This window comes from Carettochelys insculpta, chromosome 1 (genome assembly GCF_033958435.1).
Source record: "Carettochelys insculpta isolate YL-2023 chromosome 1, ASM3395843v1, whole genome shotgun sequence".
Lineage (NCBI taxonomy): Eukaryota > Metazoa > Chordata > Testudines > Carettochelyidae > Carettochelys > Carettochelys insculpta.
The window spans coordinates 128490477-128515561 of record NC_134137.1 but is presented as its reverse complement, the minus strand read 5'-3'; the positions used below and the strand labels follow the sequence as shown (position 1 = coordinate 128515561).

General features: G+C 43.4%; 1 protein-coding gene across 6 annotated transcripts in view; it reads right to left on the bottom strand.

Moving 5' to 3' along the window:
* LONRF2 (LON peptidase N-terminal domain and ring finger 2) overlaps window positions 1-25085 on the bottom strand; it is a 140699-nt gene that overhangs the window by 64993 nt on the left and 50621 nt on the right. For 3 of the 6 annotated variants that reach the window (XR_012645208.1, XR_012645209.1, XR_012645211.1), the window contains exon 12: window positions 24234-24931. Coding sequence is in view for 2 of the 6 variants with exons in the window: in XM_074991613.1 (XP_074847714.1) it covers window positions 24773-24931 (159 nt within the window). In the remaining 4 variants the exon portion in view is untranslated. Of the gene's footprint in view, window positions 1-20558; window positions 24932-25085 lie in introns of those variants that run through there. The other 3 variants (XM_074991613.1, XM_074991614.1, XR_012645210.1) reach the window with 2 other exon arrangements.

Here is a 25085-nt window from a genome sequence, read left to right as displayed (position 1 = left end):
TGGTGGGATAAGACTGCACCTTAAGCACCTTCCATAAATACTTAATTGATTTAAAAGAAAAAGCAGGCTTCCTTCATGGTCTTTTAGGTTACAGTATATACCTAAACTGTGCTGTTGCCTAATTTTTGCCCAGCTGCAATCCACTCCTAGAAAGAGGCTGTATTCATCCTAACAGCAAGATTTCTATTAACACAGCAGTTATACTGTCATTTAGGCAGAAAGCCAAAGTCAAAACACTGCTTCATTTGCTCCGCCACTCTCCTGAAATCACATCCCCCTCCTGTATAGCTCTTGCACATACTCAGATGAAGCAGCCAGTGGTTGAACAGAGGTGGCCGCACTCCACAAAAAACAAGAGATATGAGCAATGAATGGAAAAGCAACTTGAAAGCTGCATTTGTGTTCATTTGGAAATCAAGGGTTGGGGTTAACTTCAAACCAGTGATTTTGCTAATTTTGATTGCTGCCTGCAAAGCCTTAGAAAGAATGTCCTTTCCTTTTTTCAGTTTAAATGAAGGTCTGAGAGAAGGAAACCTGCGTGAGAAGATGATCATTTAGTTATGAATTTCTCGTGAATTTGTTTAGTGGGTGGAACGTGGAGAGTCCTCAAACATTACACGGCACAGAGCAGGCATCGTTTTTGGTAATATAGAGTTTACAATGGAGCATCTCTAAAGACACAGAGTGTTTGTCAGGATTCCATTAACCTTCAGTGTAAGCCTCTTCCTTCTTTGCCCCTTATGTAGTACAGGAAGCAGTAGTATCAGTATAATACAGCTTTTGTCAAGTGATTTGATTTTCCAGCAAGATTAACTTGGTACAAGTCTTTTCATCTCTAATAACAATCCTGTACATTTTCACTCTCTTGTTATCACTGACCCACACACTTAGATGCACGCAATGTTGCTGTAGCTGTGTCAGTCTCATGATATGAGAGAGAGAAGTTGGGTTGGGTAACGTGTGATAAAGGCTACAAACAGGACACCAGGCAGTGCGGAGCAAAGCAAAGAGCTGATGCAGGTACGCCTTAAAGCCAGGGAGGCAAACCATAAGAGGAGGGACTAAAAAGACTCAGGTTTTTCATCTTAGAAAAGAGGAGACTAAGCAGGAGAGGGATAGGATAAAGGTCTCCTAAATTACGACAGTAAGCAAGTAAAGTAAATAAGGAATAGTTATTTACATATTCTCATAACAGAAGAACGGGTGGGAGGAATCACCCAACGAATAGGTAGTAGGTTTAAATCAAACAAAAGGAGGAATTTCTTCACACAATGCACAGTCAACCTGTGGAACTTCTTGCCAGAGGATTTTGTGAAGACCAGGACTTTAAAAGAGCTGAAAAGAGGTAGGAAAATTCATGGAGAATAAGTCCATCAGTGACTATTAGCCAGGATGGGAAGGAATGGTGTCCCAAGCCTCTCTTTTTGTCAGAAGTTGGGAAAGGGTGACAGGGGAGGGATTACAATGATTATCTGTTCAATTCACTCCCTCTGAGGCACCGGGCATTGGCCACTGTCAGAAGACAGGATACTGGGCTAGATGGACCTTTGGTCTGACCTAGTATGACTGTTCTGTACTCTGCTCGCTCTGTCCTGTTGGACAGCTTTGAAAAAAGCTGGACTTACATATTGCTATGAGAGCCTCCAATGTCTTGCACTACTATCTCCCTTCTCACCAAGCCTTTTGTGGGTGTTAACTGGTGTTTAATAGAAACAAACTCTCCAGAAGATAACCAGTCTTTATTTGTGTCCTCCATGTGGTGATAGTAAAATATGGACCTGTCTTTTAATCCTTTGCTTACTATAAAAACTGCTCGGGAATCATCACAAGTGCTAGGCAAACAAACAAAAAGTCCAATGAATGAATCAGAATAGATTGATGCATACAAATACACATTACTTTTTCCCAGTATCCAAATGTTGCCTCAAAGCCTCCCTGATTCAAACTGTCCCCACCTCATTGACCCACTCCAACAGCATTGCACATTCCTGCTCAAAATCAGCAGCCACATGATCTGTCTCAGCACTGGCCTCCTAGGCAAACTTTTTACCCTTTGCCTCACTAGAATTATGGGGAGCACAGCAAGCAGCTATGCTCATTGGAATATTTTCTTCACTTAGCTCTATCCTGCCATCTAGGCCTCTCCAGCACAACTGTAATCTGCCAGAAGCACAGTCCACAGTCATTCTGCATCTGCTCAGCCAATTGTTGGAAGTGCACCTTGCTGCTCTTCAGATTTTCTCATGTAAGGCTTCATGAGGCCTGGGAGTAAGGGGTATGCTGGGTCTTGCAGGATCACGACAGGCATTTAAACATCCCCCATTGTAATTCTTGGGTTTGGAAAAAAGTCCCTGCTGCAGCTTTCTGTGCAGGCCATAACTTTCCTAAAGATGCACGTGTTGTGCCTTTTCCTGCATCACGCTGTGATGATATCAGTGAAAAGCCCCAGTGGTCAACAAGTAACCTTTTCTAGTGGTGTAATCTGTTGCAAGATGGTTTGGGGCTAAAATTGGAATATGTATGCCCTCTACTGCCCCTTTACAGTCAGGAAATCTGATTTTCATAAACCCATTCACAATTTCATAAAAAATTTCCAAGAGTCACAGTCTTTCATAGACTAACAGAAAAGTTTTGAGCATGAGCTTTCGTGAGCACAGACTCACTTCAAAGCTCATGAAAGCTCATGCTCAAAACTTTTCTGTTAGTCTATAAGGTGCCACAGGACCCTTCGTTGCTGTTACAGATCCAGACTAACACGGCTACCCCTCCGATATTAGTCTTTCATAGCAGGATATGATTAAAGATACTGCATGGTTGCATTAACATTACCTTATCACCTTCCGAACTCCAAACTCATTTGTGACCAAGCCATAGCAATCTGGAATCACCAACTTCTGCATGCCCATTGCCATGTGCTTCTCCAGATGGAGGGCAGCTCTCATTTTGGTGACCAGGTACCTCAGGACTGGAGTGAATCCCACATACAGTTTCAGGCCAGTGACTTTCAGCATTTGAAAGTGCTGCAGTTGCTACTCGTCACCTCAGACCTGCGTAGCCACCATGCTCCATGAATGCCAAAAGAAATCTGGTGTTGTTTCTTTCCATGGCACAGAGTAGGGGAGGCAAATTTGATTCCTGTTCAGACTGGGAGCTCATGATGCAGTGCATGACCATCTCTGAAGTGTTAATGACAGTCACCTCAATATACCGCAGTACAGGACCCAACTTTTCAAACAGAGATGGCAGGCACACAGTAAATGTGTGCTGTTGAAAATTGCTGTCAGAAGCCCACAGAATGCTAGGATGAAAAAGAACTGCATCATGGGACATTGAGACCACACCTATGATGCACTGTTATCCACTCCACCTTCGTTGCAGAAGGTGGTGGCATGTAGCACAGTTATTTGCAGGTATTCTCTGGCCTGGCATTTAATTACTTCTACAGTGTGGTACAGCCTGCATAGAAGAGTGCCCCCCACACCAGAACATGCCACAGGCCAGTGGCTACCCCTGGTGCACTGCTCATACTTGTCAAAGCTAAAGCATCAAGTGTAGTAGTGCTCTGCCGACAGGACCATAGTGCGAGCATGCCAAAGCAATGTTGATGATGAGAAGCAGTATCATGTAAGTAGAAAATAAGTCAACGAGGACAGCCTTAGTTTCTACCGTCAACATACTGAGAAGGAAGAAAACCTTATTATATATGGGTGTTCTAAGCCTTACTGGCTATGTCTACACTAGCCCCAAACTTCGAAATGTCCATGTAAATGGTCATTTCCAAGTTTACTAATGAAGCACTGAAATACATATTCAGCGCCTCATTAGCATGCGGGCAGCCGCGGCACTTTGAAATTGACGCGGCGTGCCGCTGCGCGGCTCGTCCAGACAGGGCTCCTTTTCAAAAGGACCCCGCCTACTTCAAAGTCCCCTTGTGAGCAGATGGGAATAAGGGGACTTCGAAGTAGGCGGGGTCCTTTCAAAAAGGAGCCCTGTCTGGATGAGCCACGCAGCGGCAAGCCGCGTCAATTTCAAAGTGCCGCGGCTGCCCGCATGCTAATGAAGCGCTGAATATGTATTTCAGCACTTCATTAGTAAACTTCAAAATGGCTATTTGTATGGCAATTTCAAAGTTTGGGGCTAGTGTAGACACGGCCACTATGTGAGAGTCATTTATCCATTACGCATGGTTACAGTGACCTCTTGTGGTAGTCTAAATGTTTTAGAATTATCTGAATATTTTTTGTAACAAAAAGAAAGCCGTGCTAGTCTATATACTATGAAAACAAAAAAGCAGTCCAGTAGCACTTTAAAGACCAACAAAATAATTTCTTAGGTTCAATAACAGAACCAGCAAACTTGGAAAGTTAGCTGATTATGTGGTGAGTAGAGCCAAAGTTTATGCCAGGCCCCTCATTTAGATATTCAGACATGTTAGAAGTTGAGATTTTAAAAATGTAATCATACTGCTGATAAGCAGCATAGTTAACCAACAGCTTATTGAACTTGGTTTTGTGCTCACTGTACTGAGGATTGTCGAATTGCAGCATTAAACAACACCAGGTGAGCATATTAAATTACTGTTTCACATGGCTAGACACTTCATTTGGCTTGGTTTTCCATCACAGTGATTACCTTTTCACGTACAACACTTAAAATAATTTCAAAACCTCCAGGGTTCTCAAATTTCCCAAGCTTTGAAGCACAGCATTACAGCACCCACTCTCCTGGGAATGCCTCTTTTCCAGCTATGGGTTTAAGCTGTGTTATGGTCAGTGTCGCCAAACTCACAGTCACCGAATGGACTGTATCAGCACTTATGAAATACACTATTATTCTTAGTAAGGCAGTTACTAATTCTCGGAACCATCTAACTCTCTGGTGTTCAGATATTAAAATGTCTTTTAAAAAAAAGGGATAGTGATGCTGGCAGAGCAGATGCTAATTCCTGACAGGGCCTTAGGCCTCATCCCAGTACATATGAGGGAAACCCGTTCAGCTCATTTGTGTGTTAGTTGGTGTAAGATGGGTATCTGACATCACAATGGCTCTGGCCACATTTGGCCAAACCTTGGAAACGGCCAGGCTAATGGCCAAATTGAAGAATACTAAGGAGGTGCTGAACTGAATATTCAGCACCTCATTAGCATTAGGCCACTTCCGACAGCGGTGCTTTGAAAGTGCTGCTTTTGAATGTACGTGGATTGGTGCAGCTACATGGGGGTCCTTTTCAAAAGGACCCCACACATTTCGAAATCCCCTTATTCCCCTCAGCCTTATTCCCCTTTTGAATAGGACCCTGTGTAGCTGTGCCAAGCCGCGTGCATTCAAAAGTGGTGCTTTTGAAGTGCCGTGGCCAGAAGTGGCTTAATGCTAATGAGGTGCTGAATATTCAATTCAGCACCTCATTAGTATTCTTCAATTTGGCCATTAGCATGGCCATTTCAAAGTTTTGGCCAAGTGTGGCCACGGCCTATGTTTTCAGACTTCATTAAAGGCTTGTAAGCTCCTACATGTATTAATCCTACTGCAATGTCTGTAATCCATACTTATGCTTTTGCTTCACCATAATAATAAAAACATTTGCCCCATGCCAGTCAAACTCTGAAAAGGCCTTGACGCATCAGCTTGAATTCTGGAAGAAGGAAAAAAAAACGATAATGAACAAGAACATTTTTCATCTTTTCTGCTCTTTGACTCTCATAAGGCAGGAGTGATGAAACAGAAAGAGACCTACAGCATCACAGAATAGAACTGTAGGACTGGAAGGCGTCTCAAGAGGTCATCTACTCCCGGCCCCTACACTCATGGCAGGTCCAAGTATAATCTATACCTCTGGTTCCCAGCTTGGGGTCCAAAGACCCCTGCGAGTTTGCAAGGGTATTGCAGGGGGTCCATGAAAAAAAAATAATCGTAGAAAATAAGTTTTAAAGAAATTGCAAAGTAGAATCAATTATTTTTAAATTAAATATCTTCCAGTAATATTAATTGTTGTCTGAAAATCTACGTTGTCATTTCCTTTTTCATTTAGTGAAGTCTACCTAGTGGCTAGACGTGGCTTTGATGGGGGTCCACAAATAGTTTGGGAGGTGACTGGCAATCTGCACTTGTGTAAAGGTTGGGAACCACTGAGTTAAACCATCTCTGACAGGTGTCTGTTTACCCTGCTCCTAACAATCTCCGGTGATGGAGATTTGCATTTGGATATTGTGAAGGAACCACAACTAATTAAGAATCTCCTATCGCCAGCGTACAGACCCACTGACACCGAGAATGGAGCACCCATGGGGATGCTACTCAAAGAACACCACATAGTTTAACCACTGAGGCAGGTACCAGTGCTACATACTGCAAAGTACAAAATGAAACCAGTCACTAATTATCCCATTACTTTACAATTGCCAGAAGTACTGCAACATCATTCTGTCCCCCACCACCGCCCCACTCCCCTACCCCGATTTGCCAGGAGAGTGTTCTAGAGTGCTCGCACACAACTCAAGGTGAACAGAGCCTGTGAACATCATGATTTAGCTGCACGCTCGCTGCTTTAATGTCACAATCCTCTCTAGCTAAGAAAAGAATGAACACGGGCAGCTGGAGCTCAGTGACAGGAAAGTCTATAAATCCCTCATGTGGCTCAACACAAGCTTACTTTAAAATACTCAGTGAACTTTGTAGCTCTCTCTGCACCAGGTAAGCCTTTGAAAAGCCTCCCGTTATAGTTAGCACCAGTGGAGCATGAGCAGTGCTGACATTAACAGCAACAGAGACCAGCATCCAGAGTCACTTTGCACATGGTGTAGCTTAGAGCTGCTCTGAGCAGGGTTATGATAACATGGTGCTAAAAACCATAGGTGGACAAGCTAGGATAGATTTCGTCCTCACTGCTAAAAAAAGGCATGTTTAACAAACGTGAGCTAACCTGTTACGCAAGCCTAATGGAGACAAGATGCTGTAGTTTCACCACCAAAAAATGAAGTGAGGTTGTAACCCACATGCCTACGTGTGGTTCCCTGCCCCATGTCTACTTCACAGAGGAAGAAGTGGCCTCTAGGTGGCCTTTAGATCAAGCCATAGAGGTGCCTTCACTAAGCTCCAGAAGGCCCAGGTCTGAGTCTGCCTATGGGCAGTTACGAGGTCAGCCATCTTGACTGCATATAGGTAACTCAAGGTAAAATAGTACCCGGTCTCTGGCACCATTTTGCAGAGATAATTACCATGCATTAATTATCTCACTGTTGCCCTCTTCCCCACCCTCCACTGAACCGTTGGCAGCAAAGACTAGTGCAGCGCTCTCGTTCTTATAGCACCGCTCAGCTAGCCGGCAGAGTCCTAAGACAGAGAGGAATGCGTTGTTTCAGGTGCTGATGGCTCAACCCTATTAGCGTGAACAGGACAAAATCTGTCCTATGCAGAGGGGCTGACAGCCACCGTGGGCCCTGGGGGGCAGAGTGGGAGGGGGACCTGGCTCTACACCCCTGGAAGGGCTGGGGCCAAGGTCAGTCAGCCCTTAGCAACACTGAGGTCATGGTGCTAGTCACCTCCCCCCACCCCAAAGCCACAAGTAGCAGTGGAGCAGTGGTGCCTTTGTGTTTCAAAGGGGCCCAGAACTCCGGCTTCAGTTGCTGTTGAAGTAGCAGCTCCAGGCCCCTTTGAAACATTGGGTCCCAGGACAACTGCCCCTTCCTCCCCATCAGCCGGCTTGATCCTAGCCAACCAAAACCTAAGCCACAGTAATCAACCGAACAGGGTCAGAGTGTGGCTAGCTAGAAGTCGTCGCAACCCAGTCGCTTCTATTTGCCGCTAAGGCAGAAGTGTTTGGATAAGGGGTGGTGTACAGTACAGTTTTCAGATTCTAGAGAATTCAGTTCAGGCCACGCAAAACTAAAATCCCTAAAGATTGGAGAAGAATGCATGCAGAAAAGCCCTCTAAATGTGACAGAGGAGTGATTTAGAGACAGTAAATACTCTAAATAAATTGGTGTGTGGTAGAAACTGGTAGCCTTTCTCCCCAAAAGCTTTTGCTCATGAAGTTATTTGGGTATTTTCAGTACTGCTTAAAATGTCTGGTTTGCATTAAATATCAAGTTCTTTGTCCACTAAACAGTTGTACGGTGGTCATTTTGCAAATGAGTGGAGCCATTAAAATCTATGTTCAAAGTTATGGGTGTGTTTGGTTTGGTGCAGGGCTCTCTCCAAAGACTGAAAACCAGCCAGCGGTTCAGTTAAAAGTTAAGCTCAGGTGAAGGGAGGGGAGTGTATAACTTTCAAATCCATCACTCTAACATCCGGAACTCTCAAAGAATAGGCATTTTAACCATATGTTAATTTTAGTTACATTTTCCATAAGTACAGTGTAGTGAAAGTAAATACAAATAAATACTGCATACACAGTATAAGTTTACAGTGTACAATACTATTGTTGGTAAATAAAGTACTCTGCATACATTTTTGTTTGTTACTTAATACCTAATCTTGTTTTTCTTTAGTGTTAGACGTTGCTATGTATACCTCTCTATTATCCAATACATCTGAATATCCAGAAACCTGCTGGTCCCGGGGCTTCTGGATATGAAAGCGTTCACTGTAGCAGCCCTACACAGATTGCCCTGATCGTCTGGTTACACAGGCATGTTGGGATGAACTAACATTCTGTAAGAAGTGTTTGGTAACCAATAGTAATCCAAACAAAGGCCTAATAAAAGTGAATAATAGTACTGTCTATATACAGAAGAATGACTGACACACAGAATCCTGACGTTACCTACAAGTTGTCAAACCTGATTTTTGTCTCTAGAGTGAATCACTAACGTAGTTTTGTACATAACCTTTTTGCCAGGTGGAGTTGACAGAAACAAAGGCAGAGTTCAATATTTAGGGGCAGAGGTTCCCATCCTGGGGTCCGTGAGGGTATTGCAGGTGTCCATGAGGAAAAAAAAAAGATAAAAAAGATCATGGAAAATAAATCAAACTAATTGCAAAGTTTCAATCAATGATTATTTTTAAGTTACATATCTTCCAATTATGTTAATTGCTGTCCAAAAATCTATGTTGTGGTTTCCTTTTTCACTTAAGGAAGCATAGATAGCACTAGAATTGGCTTTCATGGGGGCCCACACTAGTGAAAAGGTTGGGAACCACTGATGTAGGGGTTCCCCTTCACAATTCAAAACAGAACCAGTTCAAAATCTCACCCAGTAATCTGGAAAAGTTAACCCCCACCCCGACATCTCCAAGAGACAGTACTTCCCTTTTTCCAACCATTGAGCGTGCATAGCAAAGAGAAACTTTAACAAAGAGAGTCAATGACCTTAGAATTAATTAGGAGGGAAATACCACAATCACAATTCAAAAGCATATGACAAAACACCTGCCAGATAGTATGTTGGGTGGTGTCCTTTGCCTCAGTTTCTCATCCTTTACTGTGAAAGTCCAACACACACACACCTGCCCTCTCCTTCCACCACACCCCACTCCCAGTTGCTTTTATTGGCCAGTGAAGACCCGTTGTTCACGGGTGTGTTCGTGTGAAGCTGAGGTGAGCCAAGACTAACACCTCAGCAGCAGCACTACCACCACAATGGCTTACAGCTGCTGTTCACTACACCACCTCAGCCATTGGTTGTTGCTGCTACCACTCCCAGCTTCTATTTTCTTTCCGCTGTGACCTCTCATCCTGAGGTCTCACCACTTAACTTGGCTCTCAAGAGAGATGTTGGAACGAAGGGTGCTGCTGCCCTCCCTGGCTTGCGGTGCTTCCCAGCACACGCAGCGTTCACAGTTTGGTTATATTGGCTCTCAGCACCACTGCTACTCATATTGTTCTAATGCCACTGGGTCTCAAATGATTTCCCCAGGCAGAGGAGAACCTGGCTGCTAATGCAGGCTGTGCAGTCCCTTTCAATGCAAGAGCAGCTCACACCTGGTCTAATGCACCACACTCCATACCTCACAGAACTGCCAGGGACCTCATTGAGTCCAGCCTCCTGCACTCACAGCAGGACCTATCACCATCCCTGGCAGATTTTTTTTTTAAAAATCTGTTTGCCCCAGGCCCCTAAATGGCCCTCTCGTGGATTGAGCTCACCAACCCGGGTTTACGAAGTCAATGCTCTAACCACTGAGCTATCCCACCACCACTCGATTATAAGTGATTTCAGTTCCAACAACCAGTGAACAAAATAAGAACTCTCCTCTGAGTCTAATCAGCTCTGTCTTTGGACAATGGAGAGGGAGGTTCAAATGGCCGCTGGGGCTTCTTAGGGAGAGCCCACCCCATCAGGTAGGAAGGCCTCTCCCAAACTCTCTGCCATCCATCATCCCCACCCCCACCCCGCTTTAGCGAGTGCAATTCAGCTGAGCTGAGGGTGACCTCTTCAATCAGGGCAGGCTGAGCACAGTTCTGCTGCCCTTGCATCGGGATAACATTTCCTTACCCCTGAACTGAAGTGATTTTTAACCCAACAGCAGACAACATGGATCATTTTGCCAGAGTAGCACAACTGTGCAATAGTCTAATTTTGAGGGTTCCCCCCCTCAGCTTGTCATGAGGTGTCAGGGAGAGCTCATTCAAACCCTCTTTACATGTATAAGATGGTGAAAATTGGATGCATGGTTTTGAGCACAATAAGTAGATCCATTGACTCCCCTCAGACACTTTACACCATTCCGAATCTGAAGTGAGCGACAGTGACGCCATCCCAGCAGTGTGGCTGCAATGATTTATATGGGATGAAAAAAAAATAAAATTATTTCTACTAAAACTTTTGGAAAAAAGTATGGTTGTTTCCCTCCCCATTCACTCTTTTTCCATCTTTTGCCCTCAGAAAAGGAAAAAAAAAAGTAAGGAAGTAGGGTAGAGAGACAAAGAAGTGGGGTACCTTAAGAAAGCCCACCCTCAATATTTTGCATGAAACAAATTGTCTGCAGAAATTTTGATTTCCATAAAAGCCCTACTCGTCACTGAAAAATGTTTTCTCAACACAATGGTGAGACCAGCTGTAATTGTGACGAGCTTTCTATCATGCACTCATGACTGTGCTGGTCAAATAGATTCCAAAAATCAGACCAATGCTGAGTGTCTTGGTTAGTTCTTTTTGCCATGTCCACAAACCTCTCTCTCACTGGCACACACCAACAATCTGTAGGGACAGTAGAGAAGTTGACTCCAAGAAAGGGAAAATGGGCAAGAGCCTGGAGCCGGCAGCAGTAAAGATTTTGAAGCCATGGGGAGAGAGAGCTGAAAGAGCTGGTAGGTGGGAATGGGGCTAGAAATAAGCTGGAACAAGGGAGGTCTACAATAGGCATCAAATTTGATCCCAGATACACAATTCTAGCTATGCTATTTGCATAGCTAGAATTGACACAGCAGGGTTGACCTTCTTCCCTGGTATAGACTGGAGCTCTTCAGGCTTGCGCCAGCATCCCAAGGTCAATGGCTGAGCCCAAAGAGATTGATTTTGCCGCATCCTCACACCCACAGCAAAACTGATCCCAGGAAGATTCATCACGGCACACTGACCCCCTACATAAGTATAGACATACCCTAAGAGATCTTTCCAGTTTCTTTGGACAAAATGGCAGGAAAGGCTTATGCACGGCTGTTATGAGTGACAAAGGCTGCTACTGGTCACCATAGGAAACGCATTTCCTACCTCCAGTTGTTGAAGCCTAGTACTTTTCAGCTACTGTAGTTCGGTGGATTTACTGCCATTGTGTCCTCATGGGTCTTTGGCTCTGTTGATGATAACCAGAAGGCTGCTGGTGTGTGTGAGTGAGTGTGTGCATGTGTGTGTGCGTTCAATGAAACAGGCCCACTCACCACAGCCAAGGCTTCCCAAATACCACAGACCAGGTGAGGATCAAAGACACCCAGCCAGGATTTATTGCCAAACAAGGTGCAAATAATGGTTGTTAGGTACAGTATACTGTACTGATACCCTGCACACATGCCCCTGCTGCAATGGACTGACACAAATGGTAGAAATTCCATTGCCCCCACAGGTCAGACAAAGACGGTCCCCTCCCCAAACATCCCATTCTATACAGGTACAAACAAAGTGCACCTCAGTGCTGATGTTGTCAGGTTACCACCTTCTGATGCTACTTAGATACCACCCATTACCCTGCACCTCGTGGTTGGTTTGGTCATATCTATCCATCAGGCTGTCATTTTAGACCCTTTCCTGAACCTGGGCCTGTATCTGTAAGGAGTAGGTATCAAGGTCTTTTTTAATGAGCTGGTGAGACCGTGTGATTTCAACTTATACCAACTATTGCTCTGCACCTGGACCAATTAGCGTTTTGTGCTCTCAGCCCTGTCTATGCCAAGTTCTGTTAGCTGAGGCCTGCCTCTTGCTCACAGCTTAGCTTTGAGCCATGTTTTATTGGACATGGTTTGTCCATTGTTGCTCACACCAAGTCTGTGCTGTATGGGCTTAGGCCTTCCATCTTACTGCAGTGGCAACTTTTCCATTACGTCCTAATGAAGTAAAGGAACTATAACTCAGAGTTTGATCTGAGCAGGTTCTGTACTGCAGCCACCTCCCTTGCAGGGGATAGAAATGGATCATTTCCCACCACTGATTCTGCTCTATTCCCCATCTGGCTCCCTTTTTAAACACCCTTCATAGCCCATATGGTGAGCTCAAACCACGACAAATGTTAAAACGTTGCACACTGACCTGTATAGGGACTGCCTGCTCCTCTTCTCGAGTATTTTCAGCACAGTACTTATGCCTAACCTGACCTTTAACACTCACCATAGACACAATGTACTGAAAATTTCAGCCACACCTTCCAAAAAAAGTGGAAGGGAACAAACTGTCCTGTGATAATCCCGAATAAGCAAGCCTGTTTTCCTGTTTCTTTTTTGCAAGCAGAGGGCCTCTATATGTTTTTATTTGCAGTAACTGTTTCTTCATTTCTCTGAGCTTGTTCATGTCAGACGTGAGCCAGGAGCTCCTGTTCCAGGAACCAATCCAATCTAATACGTGATTGCAAGCAGACTGACTCCCAACGCAGGGACAAATGAGTCATGCTAGAATTAAGAAATGTTTAACCCCTTGAGATTCCAGTAGTTAGGTTTTCCAACACTAAGCACTTATATAAAAAGGCATCTCCAGGCAGATATTGACTGAAAGGAGCAGCTAGATGTGCAGACTGCTAGGTATTTTTTTTAAATTCAGGTTAATCAGTGAAACAAAAGGATTTACAGAAGACCTCTTACAAACAGAGGTACCTCAACTGTATCTATGCCTTGGCACGTGTTCTCCCTTCTCTGCAGCAGCTTTACTTGCAAAAACAACCCAAAACATCCTAGATTAAAAGTAACTCATGGAGGTTGATGACATTCAGAAGTGGCCAGCCCAAACTGACACACACATTGGCTGTATCTACACTAGCAAATTCTTTTGCAAAATCCAACTCTTTTTGAAAGAACACGTGGAGCGTATATGCACAAAATCCGCTTTCAATCTGAAATTGAAAGAATGAGGCTCTTCTTCTGGAAGCCTTCTACCACTCCTGGATCAGGAAGACAACCTCTTTTCTGCAAAAGAAAGGCTTTTTTTTTTTGAAAGAGCAGCCCTCGTGGCACCAGATTTTTCAATTCGTGGCCCATTCTTTTGAAAGGGCAGGGACTGTGTGGATACTTTCTATTGAAAGAACAGATGAACATTTCGATCTGCTTTTTGTATGTGGACACACTCTTTCCAAAGAAGTTTTTGCAGAAGAGAACCGCAGGAAGAACTTCTTTTGAAAGATCACTGAACTGTAGACATAGCCATACAGTCAATTACTACCATTAGCAACAAAAATTACTTGTCTTCCTGGCTATCAGACGAGGCCTTCCCTAAGAAGTCACCACTAAAAGGCAAAGGGTCCCAGCAAAAGTTCAGAAATTCAGATAAGCCCAGGCCAGCAGAAGTCCAAAACAAAAGGAACAAAATACAGAATGTAATTAACGCCTTCTACAGGACGGAAAGAGTACAAAAAGTATTATAATGCTGGTACATAAATCAGAACTATGCCCTCATTTGAAACACTGTGGTCAGTCAATCTTTAAAAAAAAAGGGGGGGGGGTAGCAGCAAAATAGTTCCGAAACAGGCAACAAAAAGCAGTCAAGTAGAAGGAATTATGACGAGTGAAAATAATGGTAAAGAAGAGGGGATGTGATAATGATTTAGAGGACCCTGAATGGTAAGGAGAAGGTGGAATTGGCATTTCTATGTATCCGTTCCTAAAACAAGAACAAAAGCAGATATTCCAAGAAACTTAGAGGCAGCAGATTTCATGTTTACCAGTTTATGGCAGTTCACAATTAACTTGCAGAACTCACTGCCACATGATGTCATGGGGGCACAAGCAGTGCGGGCTTCAAGAAAGGACTGCAGATTTTTACAATGATTGACAAGAACTTCATAGTCTTAATTGTCAGGATTTTAAAAAGCAAAACATACGCCAGCAACTTGCAAGGGCAAGAAACGCTCATTTTTCTGGACATGAGCCAGCCGCTAACTGAGGCGCTTGACAGGTGAGGTTTTGCTGATTCTTTTTGCCCACTCTGTTTCTTCAACCTTCCTCTGAAGCATTTGTTGAAAGCCACTGTCAGGAACAAGACACCAGACTAGACTGACCTCTGTGGTAATTGCTGAGGATATGGTACAGAATCACACCTCAGCATAGACAACTCACACCTCCCGATAGTAGGTGTGGGGGACACGACAATCTAAAGGAGAAGCAACATAAGGCTGCACCACTTCTCCAATGCTCAGTGACGCTCCCTGCCATTCACCCAGCCCAGTGCTACTGCCTAACCAGAACTACCTCTGGGGAGAGGGCTCTTTCTCCCTCCCCACCCCACTAAGACCCTGTTCCTCGCAGGTGGGCACAGACAGGAGCAGGAGGACGCTGCTTCGCACACCCCACTGAAGCTGGCTACTGCAGCTCACTGTTCCGTGCAGCACAACAGCCGCCTGAGGGAGGTGGGGGCGGTGGGCCGCCCCCCACTTGGCTGCCAAGGACAGTAGTCAAGTGAGCCAGAAACATGGAGCTGGAACTCTGGCAGCAGCACTGCCCAGGTGGGGAGTGGCCTGTGGCTGCTCTCAGGCAGACACCACACTGCACAGAGCAGCAACCCCGAGCAGTAGGCTGGTCCCACCTCTTCCATGCCATGCTTGGGCCCGGCTTCCAGGGCCAGGGCTTAGTGTGCCAGGGGGCAGCTGCAGCAGCAGGAGGGGGGCCTCCTTCCCGGGTAGTCTAGGCAGCTGTGGGGGAGGGGTGTCACACATTGTCTATGCACCTCAGTGTCTGGTCTTGTATATGCTTAACACGAACTTTAAGGATAAAGTTAATTATTAACCAGTAAAGTAACAGAACCCAAAACAGCCCTGGCATCCAGTTTGCAGTATTTTCACCTATTGTTACATTGCACTACCCAAAAATCACTTCTGGTCCCTTTACCGTTCCACCTCAGTTAAGACTGCAGGAAGAGACGCTCCTGCAAATCACTGTCATGATACAAAGTAATGGCTCATCTACTTGTGGCAGTGGCACTTCTTAAAGTGACATTAATCTGCAAATGCAGACTAATGCTAAACACTGTAAAGCCTGAGGAGAATTTAGATGAAAATCTGGGCGCTTTGCATGCATGCTAGCCACTGTAGCTAATCAGACTTTTCAGAAACCTCAAATGCACCAAGCACATAGTAAACAGAACATATTCCCCTAAGAATAGGTGGTACAGTTCCACAGATAACTCCTAAACAGAACATCTGAGATTCCCTGGCCTTGACTGGTTTCCCACAACTCATTCTGTTGTGGGGCTCCTCTCTGGAATAAAAAGTTTTCCTCCAAAATCCAAAGCTCTCCCAGGATATACAAAACCATCTCCAATGTATGGGCCCGTGGGCTGTGACCCCTCATCAGGGGCTCAGCTCAGACAACACAGCTACATTAGGGTGAAGTTGCCATGCATCAAAACAAATGAACGAGACATTTAATGTGAAGTTATTTTCCACTCTATAATGTATTTGAGTTTCATTAATCTACCTCTGTCGGGAAACAAAATGCCACAACATCCTCTCAGTGAATGAATTTTGATTTAGAGGTAACAAACCACAGCATACAAAATAGGTTCAATAAAATAGCCACTCAGCAGTTAGTACTGTATGGAGAAATTGTTCCATGGATATAAAAATGCTGCCGTTGAGAGCAGTTATTCACACTAATTTACTCTCATTGCCTTTTACTGTGTACCAATTATAATTCCTCATATTTGTTATTCTAATTTATAACCCCCCACCCCCAATCCATTGATTCATTGTGAGCAGCAGTGAGTACTTAGAACTCCTGTTCAAACACGTAAGGTCTGCTGGACACAAGCAATTGTAAAATAGCTTAATTTCTGTTCCTGAGTGAAGGTCAGAAGCACGATAACTTTTAGCCACCATTTTAGTTTTCAGTCTGAGAGAGGCATTGTGCAAGATTAAGAAAACTGGAGAGAAAAAAAAACAAAACTCTTAGGCGTGGTTCTACACTGGCAAGTTTCCCCCCCCGCCGGCTAAAAGTGAACTTTAGATGATGAACCAGCAGAGGCATCCACACACTGACACAACTCCTTTCCAGACCACACAGCACCTTTGCACAGAAAAGGCAAGAAAATCCTCTTGCTTCTGTGTAAGTTAGTGTGTGCCGCTTTCTCCTCTACCTCTCCCCTCATTATAGTCACACAAAGTAGTTGTGTGTATGGTCTTAGCTGTGAGAAGTGCAGTCGCAGATCCTTGTTTGGCTCATTCAACTGCCTTTGTGGCAGGATTTGGGAGAAATTTTGGAAATCCTCTTTAGTGTATTAAAGCAGTATTGTTTTAATATACTTACATATAGCTGTAATGATATAATTAGTTGAATGTGGCAATCCTTTCACTCTACAGAAATGAAGCTCAATTGTTCAAGTACTCAGAAAACATATACCTGGTTAAAGTCAGTCTACTTCATTAAAAACCATGAGAAATACTTTCAAATACCTATTTCCAATCAGGAACTATGCCTCACATTCCCCTCCACTGTGAGAACCACCGAGATATTCTACAATCTGTCAATATTTTCCTCTAACCCTCAAAACTGCATTTATATGTAATAACCTAGCTCCTAGGCAGCAAAATGAAAGCCCATTCTGAGCATAGACTACATCTTGACATTTTTGTAAGGTACCTCTACTGATTATTTTAAGCCACACGATAGGTGTAGGTGGCTTCTGTGTCTCAACTATGAGCGCTGAAGTCAATTAACCAGTTCAATATTTGGGGGCAGAAGGATAAATGCTGAACTTGACAGATTTACAATTAAAATATTTCTGAAATGAATCATCCAAGCTCCCTATGCAGGAACTTTTGAAATAGAGGAAGGTAACTATGTAACCTCCATCCATATCCCTGCTCCATTACCCTCTACTTTTTATTTTACATATTCATTTCTCCTGCTTTCCTTCTGGTCTCATCTTCTTTACTATCCTCCCACCCCATCAGCTTTGCATCTTTCTATTTATAGATCTCACTGTTCTTTCCTTTGCCATAGCTGGCTAAATGCCCTAATTTTGTCCCTTCCCAGATGCCATAGATCTTACCCTCTCCCATAGGCTCTGTAGGCTCTCTTTTGGCTCAATCAACTGGCAGTCAACAGCAAAACCCATTAATTTCAGGACAGCTCACTGCTCTAGGCTCTGTCAGTCTTGTTTATTTAGAGCATGTGTGTGTAGCTCAGGGATTCCCAACCTATGGGCTGGGACCCGAACATGGGTCACCATTAGATTTGTTAAAGGTCACCAGTTCCCAGCTGCATGTGGCTGTTTAAGAAGCCACTCCCAGTTTCTTACCAACACTGCCTCAGGCAGGTATCTAGCAATAGAGACAGCTGCTGGAGATGGCAGCTCTATCACTAGGGATAGGGGATTACCTTATGCCTAGGTGCTGAAAGCGTAACACTTGAGTTAATTGGTTTTAACGACTGTTACCTGGTGGGAGAAGGAGGGCTGGGGGAGGGCACCCAGCCTAGCAGCCCCAGTGAAGAGGTTGTGGGAGAGGGAGTGTCTAAGACCGGGGCCCTTTAGGGCTGTGGTGGCAGGGGTGGGTGTGGGAGGGGGAATTTATGGCTGGGGGCGGTTTAGGGCTGCTGGAGGGGCGGTCCAAGACTGGAGACAGTTTGGGGCTGCTGGGAGAGGGTCTAAGCCTGGGGCGGTTTAGGGCTGCTGGGTGGGTGGGTGGTGTAAGACTGGGGGAGGGGGTGGGGTGGTGGTGGCTTTGGGCCTATTTTGTGTTCAGCCCTTGGAACATTTAAAAAATTGCTGTGTGGCCCCCAGTGAAAGAAAAATTGGAACCCCTCCCCCACCTTACGCATTACAGACTGCTTCTGTGTCTTTGATAGTCATAGTGATCCCAGGCAAGCCACTTAATAGTCTGGCAGTAATTTTCACCCCCCTCCCCCACTTTTCTTCTCCCACTTTTGCCCCGTTCTATGTAGCTGGATTTCTCAGTTTTCATTTTTTTGTTTCCTATTCCCTCCCCTGCCCTGGCCAGGCCCTCCAGCCTCAGAGTGTGGGGTTTAAAACAGGTGCAGAGGGGAGTGGTTTGAAAATGTCTTTCCCCCACCAAAACTCAGATTAAGTATAATAATAAATAAAATATAATATAGTGTTATTTTATTAATGTATTTTGCCATTTTTATGGAATAACTATTAATATATAAACATGAGGGGGCACAACTGTATATTCTTTCCTCAGGCATAAAATTAGCTAGTTCCAGCACCGCTTTCCACAGCCGTCCCCCCAGCCCCCACTTGTAAATTGACTTGGTTCACCAAGTCTTCCTGAATTGTCAAAATGGGTTCCCATCTGGAAAAGGCTGGGAACCACTCCTCTAGTGCCTTGCACAACCAGGCCTCAGTCACCTCAGGGCTTTACTTATTAGAATACAAAAAATGCAATTACTTCTCTCGTGCTCAGCCCAGCCTCTTACCCTCACCGAAATGGTTAGGTTCTGGAACCACACTCCTCCAGATTCCTTTACCTATTCACTGCAGTTATAGGCTTCTCTTACCTGCATCTCATTTCCAAATGCTCCCTCGCACCTCATTCAACATCTCCTCTTCTCCTGCTCCTCTATCCACAGGCATATGCTGGCTGACTCCCATGCTACCTCCACCTTCCTTTTATATATCCACCTCCCTCGCCTTAACATGCACTTGGGAGAGACTAACCTGCGTAGGCTATCTGATGCCATTCACTCTTTACCCACTTTGTCCGGCTTCCAACCCTAGATTATTTCCTAGGCTCCTAGCAGGGGCAGGAGGAAATGACAATTCAGCTATCCACTTCTCCATTGACAAATCTGGCCAAGAAAGAAATGGGTCTAAAAGAAACTTCGTTACCTCAGTGAGCAGCAGCATTCCCTCCATTTTTTTTTACATCCCTTGGAAGAACAGATTTTGTTATGTGCACCGAGGCATGCACGGGTGTGCACCCCCAATAGAAACACATGCTGCCAACTCCAGGTGGCTGTGGGTGCTCTGCTAATCAGCTGGGCCAGCACCTGCCTCTCTCTTGGGCAGCCACCCATGCGCTCAGCTTACATGGAACACTGGTGAGCAGCCTTAGTTTGCCCGATAGCATGGTATACGAATGACTGGCAATACCTGGAGCACAGCACATTATCCAGCAAGGGTGGTAGAAGTCTTAAAAAATTATACCATGACTGTACAGTCAACAATGTTTCTGAACAGAGACACCACAACTCTCCAAATGACTCTACTTGGCTATTAGCTATGATGTTAGCCTTCTTAAAACCAGTCCCAATAACCATTTAAAATTTTCTGAACTCAACCTATAGGCCTGCAACCCCATAACTCACTTTGAGATGAGACTCCTGAAGTATTACAGGAAAGTTTCCTGTTTATAACCTCTATTCAGAAAGAAGACCACTACAGTGGTCATACTACTGAAGTGTGCGACCAACTCCTACAGCTGAAGGGCAGAGCTCATGAGGGATCAACTGGGAAAAGATGGGATTACGTGCCAGAAAAGACTGAAAAGAGGAAGAAGAAGAAAAAAGTAACCATGAAACTACCTTTTATTTAGGTGAATAATTATAGAGAGTAGTCATGTTAGTCTGTCTTCACAAAGCCAAAAAATAGTCACGTAGCACTTTAAAGACTAACAAAATAATTAGGTGACGAGCTTTCCAGGGGCAGACCCACTTCTTCAGATCTGGAAATAATCCTGGTAGTTACCCCCAACTAGATAAAAATTCCAAGCCCTGCTCCACATCATATTAAAAATCCTACCTGGGGAAACACACAAGAGCAGTCTGAGTGGTCTCCATTAACACAGACTTACAGATAGTTAAGACATTTAAAATGCAAGATGCTACATGACAAGTGTCTACAGTTCTAAATCCACCTTAACAGCACTAGATACACACCAGCACATTAAACTGAACTTCCAATGAAGAAAGGTCCAAGTAAACATGACATATCACAGAGGCTAGGCTTTTGTTAAAAGACAGACACTTCTAAACGTAATCTGTTTATTCAAAATGTCACATAAATTAAATACAGTTCCCATGAACATCGCAAATATACATGAAATGAACATTGCAATTTTTTAAAAAAGGTTGGCTTTGCTTATGCAACAAGTGCCAAATGTGGTTAGAACATGGACTTGTCCTGTATTTACTAAATACAAAATGGTGTAGTTTAATTTATATTTATACATATTTACATACAGTTTCATAATTAGCTTTAAAACAGTAAAAAAAATTGTTTCAAGTTTATCTACTTTACACATACTTGTTTTAATCTGGTCACAAGGCCCAGATGAGTTTTTGTTATTGATACAATCATTTCACAACTGCAAGTTCAAGGCGCTACCAAGTACTAATTCCACCAGGGTGAAAGTTAATATGGACAGAGTGCAGAGTTTTTTGAATGATGGATTTATATTTCAGCTTCAAAAAAGACTGGAGCATGACTAAGAGGCACAGGAAGAAGCTGAATTGATTACAAGCAGGTTAGATATGCAAAACAATGGATGACAAAATACAAACTGGACATGTACAAATACAGTAGATAAAAAAGGGCTCTGGTGACAAAACAAATACTTAATACGTTTCTGGAAAGATTAAATTAAAAATAAAAATGAAGTCTTACAGATAACCCACGGGGGAAAATAAATAGGTCTGGACTTTTTTTTTTGGGGGGTGGGGGGTGGGCAGGGGAGATTTACATAGGATCTCTTGAAAGTGGATTCTTGCCTACAGCACTGCCCATGTTAGGAAACAAGCACAAAAAATGTAGTGCATTAAGGGACAGCGAAACACCTGTCATTTCCAGCTTCTCAGCTCATGGTTTCAATACTGTACCATGGGGACAAGATCAAAGCAAAGATGTAAAAGCTGCAATATGAACAGTTGCCTGTAATCCAAAGGCGAGACAACTGGTTCCTCCATCTTACTATTTGCTGCTACACAAACAATGCCAGTAGAACTTCATTGGACTAAAACATTCACTTTACTCCTTGAGACTCTGTTCGTAAACAAGAAAAGGGTTTCTTTTTTAGCTTTGCTGTATGATCCAGTATTTGGTATTTTGAAAGAAAAAGTGAGTTTGGGTTGTTGGCTTAACATTTGCATACAGATACTATTACATATTATTTATCCAAAATGTGAGTTACTAAGTATTTAAACACTAATAATACTTGCATTAGCACCGTACCCCGAGCCCCAGTCATGGACCAGGAGCTCACTGTGCTAGAAATAGTTTAAAACTGACCCAAATTCTTCCGTTACTCAGTTTTTCACTCAAGCAATGACATTTTACTAGTTATCCAGGCACCTTATGACAGTAATGCTAAAAAAAAAAAAAAGGCTAATTAAAAAACCCCAGAGACAATCTTGTCTTGATTATTATTCTATGATGTATAAAAAGGTCATGCTTTTTGTTTTATAGTGTTACCTTTAAAATACTTAGAAAACAGACATCTTAAAGCATGGGCTTTTGCAAAGAGGAGAAATTCACATTGTCTTCAGTAATGAGAGTCAAGGAGGCACCTACTAACATTTCAGTTCTAAAGGGGTGTCTATTGGCTTAAGTGTAAACACTTACATGTGTCTGCAGATTCAGTGCCTAGGCTTGTATGATTATGTCAGTGTCCCTTTCCAGACAAAGCATTAAAATTCGATGAATGAACAGACAAGGAAAGACATGGAAGAGGAGAAGGGCAATACTAAGAGCAAGGACAGTGATGGCACAAGCGTTGTACACAACAAACAATATGAAAGTTCACAAAGAGAATTTGTTTTCCCAACTGAAAATGCATTGGGTTACCACACTCTGAAGGCGAGCTACTTAAACTGTTGGTATTCTAGCATGGTTAGCTCACTGCGAAGAAATAGGAAAGTTATAGATTGAACCTCTACTCTTGTGCCCTCACACCTCAACGGTGCAGAACCAAAGAATCTGCCAAACTATGGAAGGCCAATATTGTCTAGCACATAACTAACACGTCCATTGGTTACTGAGCTCTTAGAAGACAAGAAGGGGTACATTAGAGCTAAACAACAGCAGAAAACAGTGAGAGCCAGGAATGGCAGCTGTAAACAAACTTTACAGGATCACATGAAACTTGGCTGCACCCAGACATCCAGATAATTAAAATCACGCCGGACCACAGATGTTGCTGGACCAGAGAACACCGGAGTAGAGAGGTTCAACCTGTCCGAATGCATGCTTGGAGGGGGAAGTGCCCCCAAAAGATTTCAAGCTGTTTGTTTTGCAGCTTTGAGGCTCTGGTGCTTCTCTACTCTCTCAGAATCTCCTACAGCTTTTACTTTTAGTACTCAGGATGGTAGCAGAACTTGCAGCAAGGCTATTGTTGAGATTATGAAATCATTGGTTTTAAGTTATGTACTTCACAATCCAAAGGATAAGTACAAATCACTAACTAGAAAAGGCGTGTTCAAGGTAGAGGCAAGTACAGTACATTCAGAGCTGGTCACAGAAATTACTTCTGGTAAACAGTTTGCTGAAAGAAAAGAGAACTAGATCACTGGTTTTCAACAGACTATGTCTACAATTTCCAAAAGGGTCCGCGCACCTCCTTTTGAAGTTCTGTAGGTGATCTCAAATAAAGAAAGGCTGAAAAACCCTGCACTAGATACTTTAGTTTCTCAGACCACAAAAGGTTGTAATTACAGTATCCAAGAAAGCCGTCAGTATGTCTTTATGTATCTGTTTATGTAGTTTTCTTCCAGAACTCATGTGCAAATTGTTTCATATATCTTCATGCACAAAAAAAAATTCAACGCAAACTAAAAACTAGGCACTTAAAACATTTAGTCAAGATTCCACTTTCCTCATGCCAGAGAGTTGCACATGAACAAGTGCCTCTAAAAGCATCTCACTATCCTTTGAGCACACAGATTCTGGCTAACTTTTTCCTGTTGGTAAAGCTATTTCTACTGATAGTGAAGGTACACCCAAAAATTAGTAACACAGTTAATTATTTCAGTGGCTATTCAGAAAACTAAGCAATCTGACTAACCAGTAACATATTTAATAGCTATCAAAGTAAGATATTAACAAAACTGAGACAAACAAATGAAGCTGACATCTTACTTAAGCTTGCATTGAGACGTGCCTTTTGTCAGTGTTCAGTTTGGACCTCCTTTCACGACATCGTCACAGACCAAGGTTCTAACCACGTACAGCACTTGTGATATAAATCATAACAGTAACTTTTAAACCTAAAGTTTTAACAAATATCCTTTCAATGTAGCATTGGCTTGACACATTAGTTGCAGAGGGGAAGGGGAAGGGAATCTTCCCTGGTGCTTATCCTAGCCAGTTCACTTCAAGAACACACACCAGCTGAGTATTACAGCATGGAGTGAAATAGCTATTTCACAACAGCCTTTGACTAGTTTCATGTTTTAGGGAATATGTTTTGTTTGTGTCTAGTGATAAGAGACCAGCTAGGATTACTTTGAGTTTCTAAAAAAGAATGCATTCCTTTCACATTTGATATACTCATTCCACTACAACATGCAAATCACAACACAAGGGACTACTTAAAGCTGTTCAATAGCTACCACTCTGACAAACACCCTCTACTACAGCCTTGACCACGTAAATACTATTATCTTGGACAACCTCCAAAAACTTAATCTTGACAATTGTTTCACATACCAATATTTCTTGAACAAGGAGGAGATAAAAGTGCAGAAAGACTATCAGCTTGTTAAGAGAACATCGCGCCTGCTATGCAGTGTGTGCATTCTTTTTCCACAGGAAAGTTCGTCTTCTCTTCTGCTGATCACCTCAGGAAAACGCTAGTAAATCCATCTTCTGTGATCCACCATGGAGAATTCTTTTCCCTGCCTAGTGTGAATCCAAACTGCACAGAGGCCATGTGTGGTGCTCTCGTACTTCAAACTCAATCTCTCACAGGCTAGACACATCAACTCTGGATCATGATTAGTACTTCAGAAGTAGTTATCCACAACTACCAACTACACTGTAATTGCAGCACAACTTCGTAGAGGCTCAGGTTTCACCAGGATGACAGGCACAGAGTGCTTATTAGTTACAGAGTAGAGTGCAAAGTTTGGCGAACGTCCAGAGTAGCAAATGTCACACACAACCAGAAACTGTTCATCTCTGCATAATGCATTTTAAAAACATAGCTACCAATATAGTGTCAGTGCCTGTTCACAAGTAAGTCCGTGTCATCTGGGTCTCTTGCGTGTGACAAATATTAATACGCGTCTGATGGCAATAAGACGATCTTTAAGGGAAGTCATAGCAAGTATAGCCAGCTGAGCCCTGTTTTCTAACGGCAAAACTGCCAACAGCCACCAGTACCAGGCTGGACCACTGGGGTTACTCTGCAAGAGAAATTAAGAGACATGTTTATGGGTTAAAGGTTAGCATTAGCAAATCCTCCCTCTCACCTTCCTTTATTTTAGTAGCAGATACTGATAACCACCTCTATACTGGGGGCTTCTTGAGCTATATAAACCAACTTTAAATGCTTCCTCT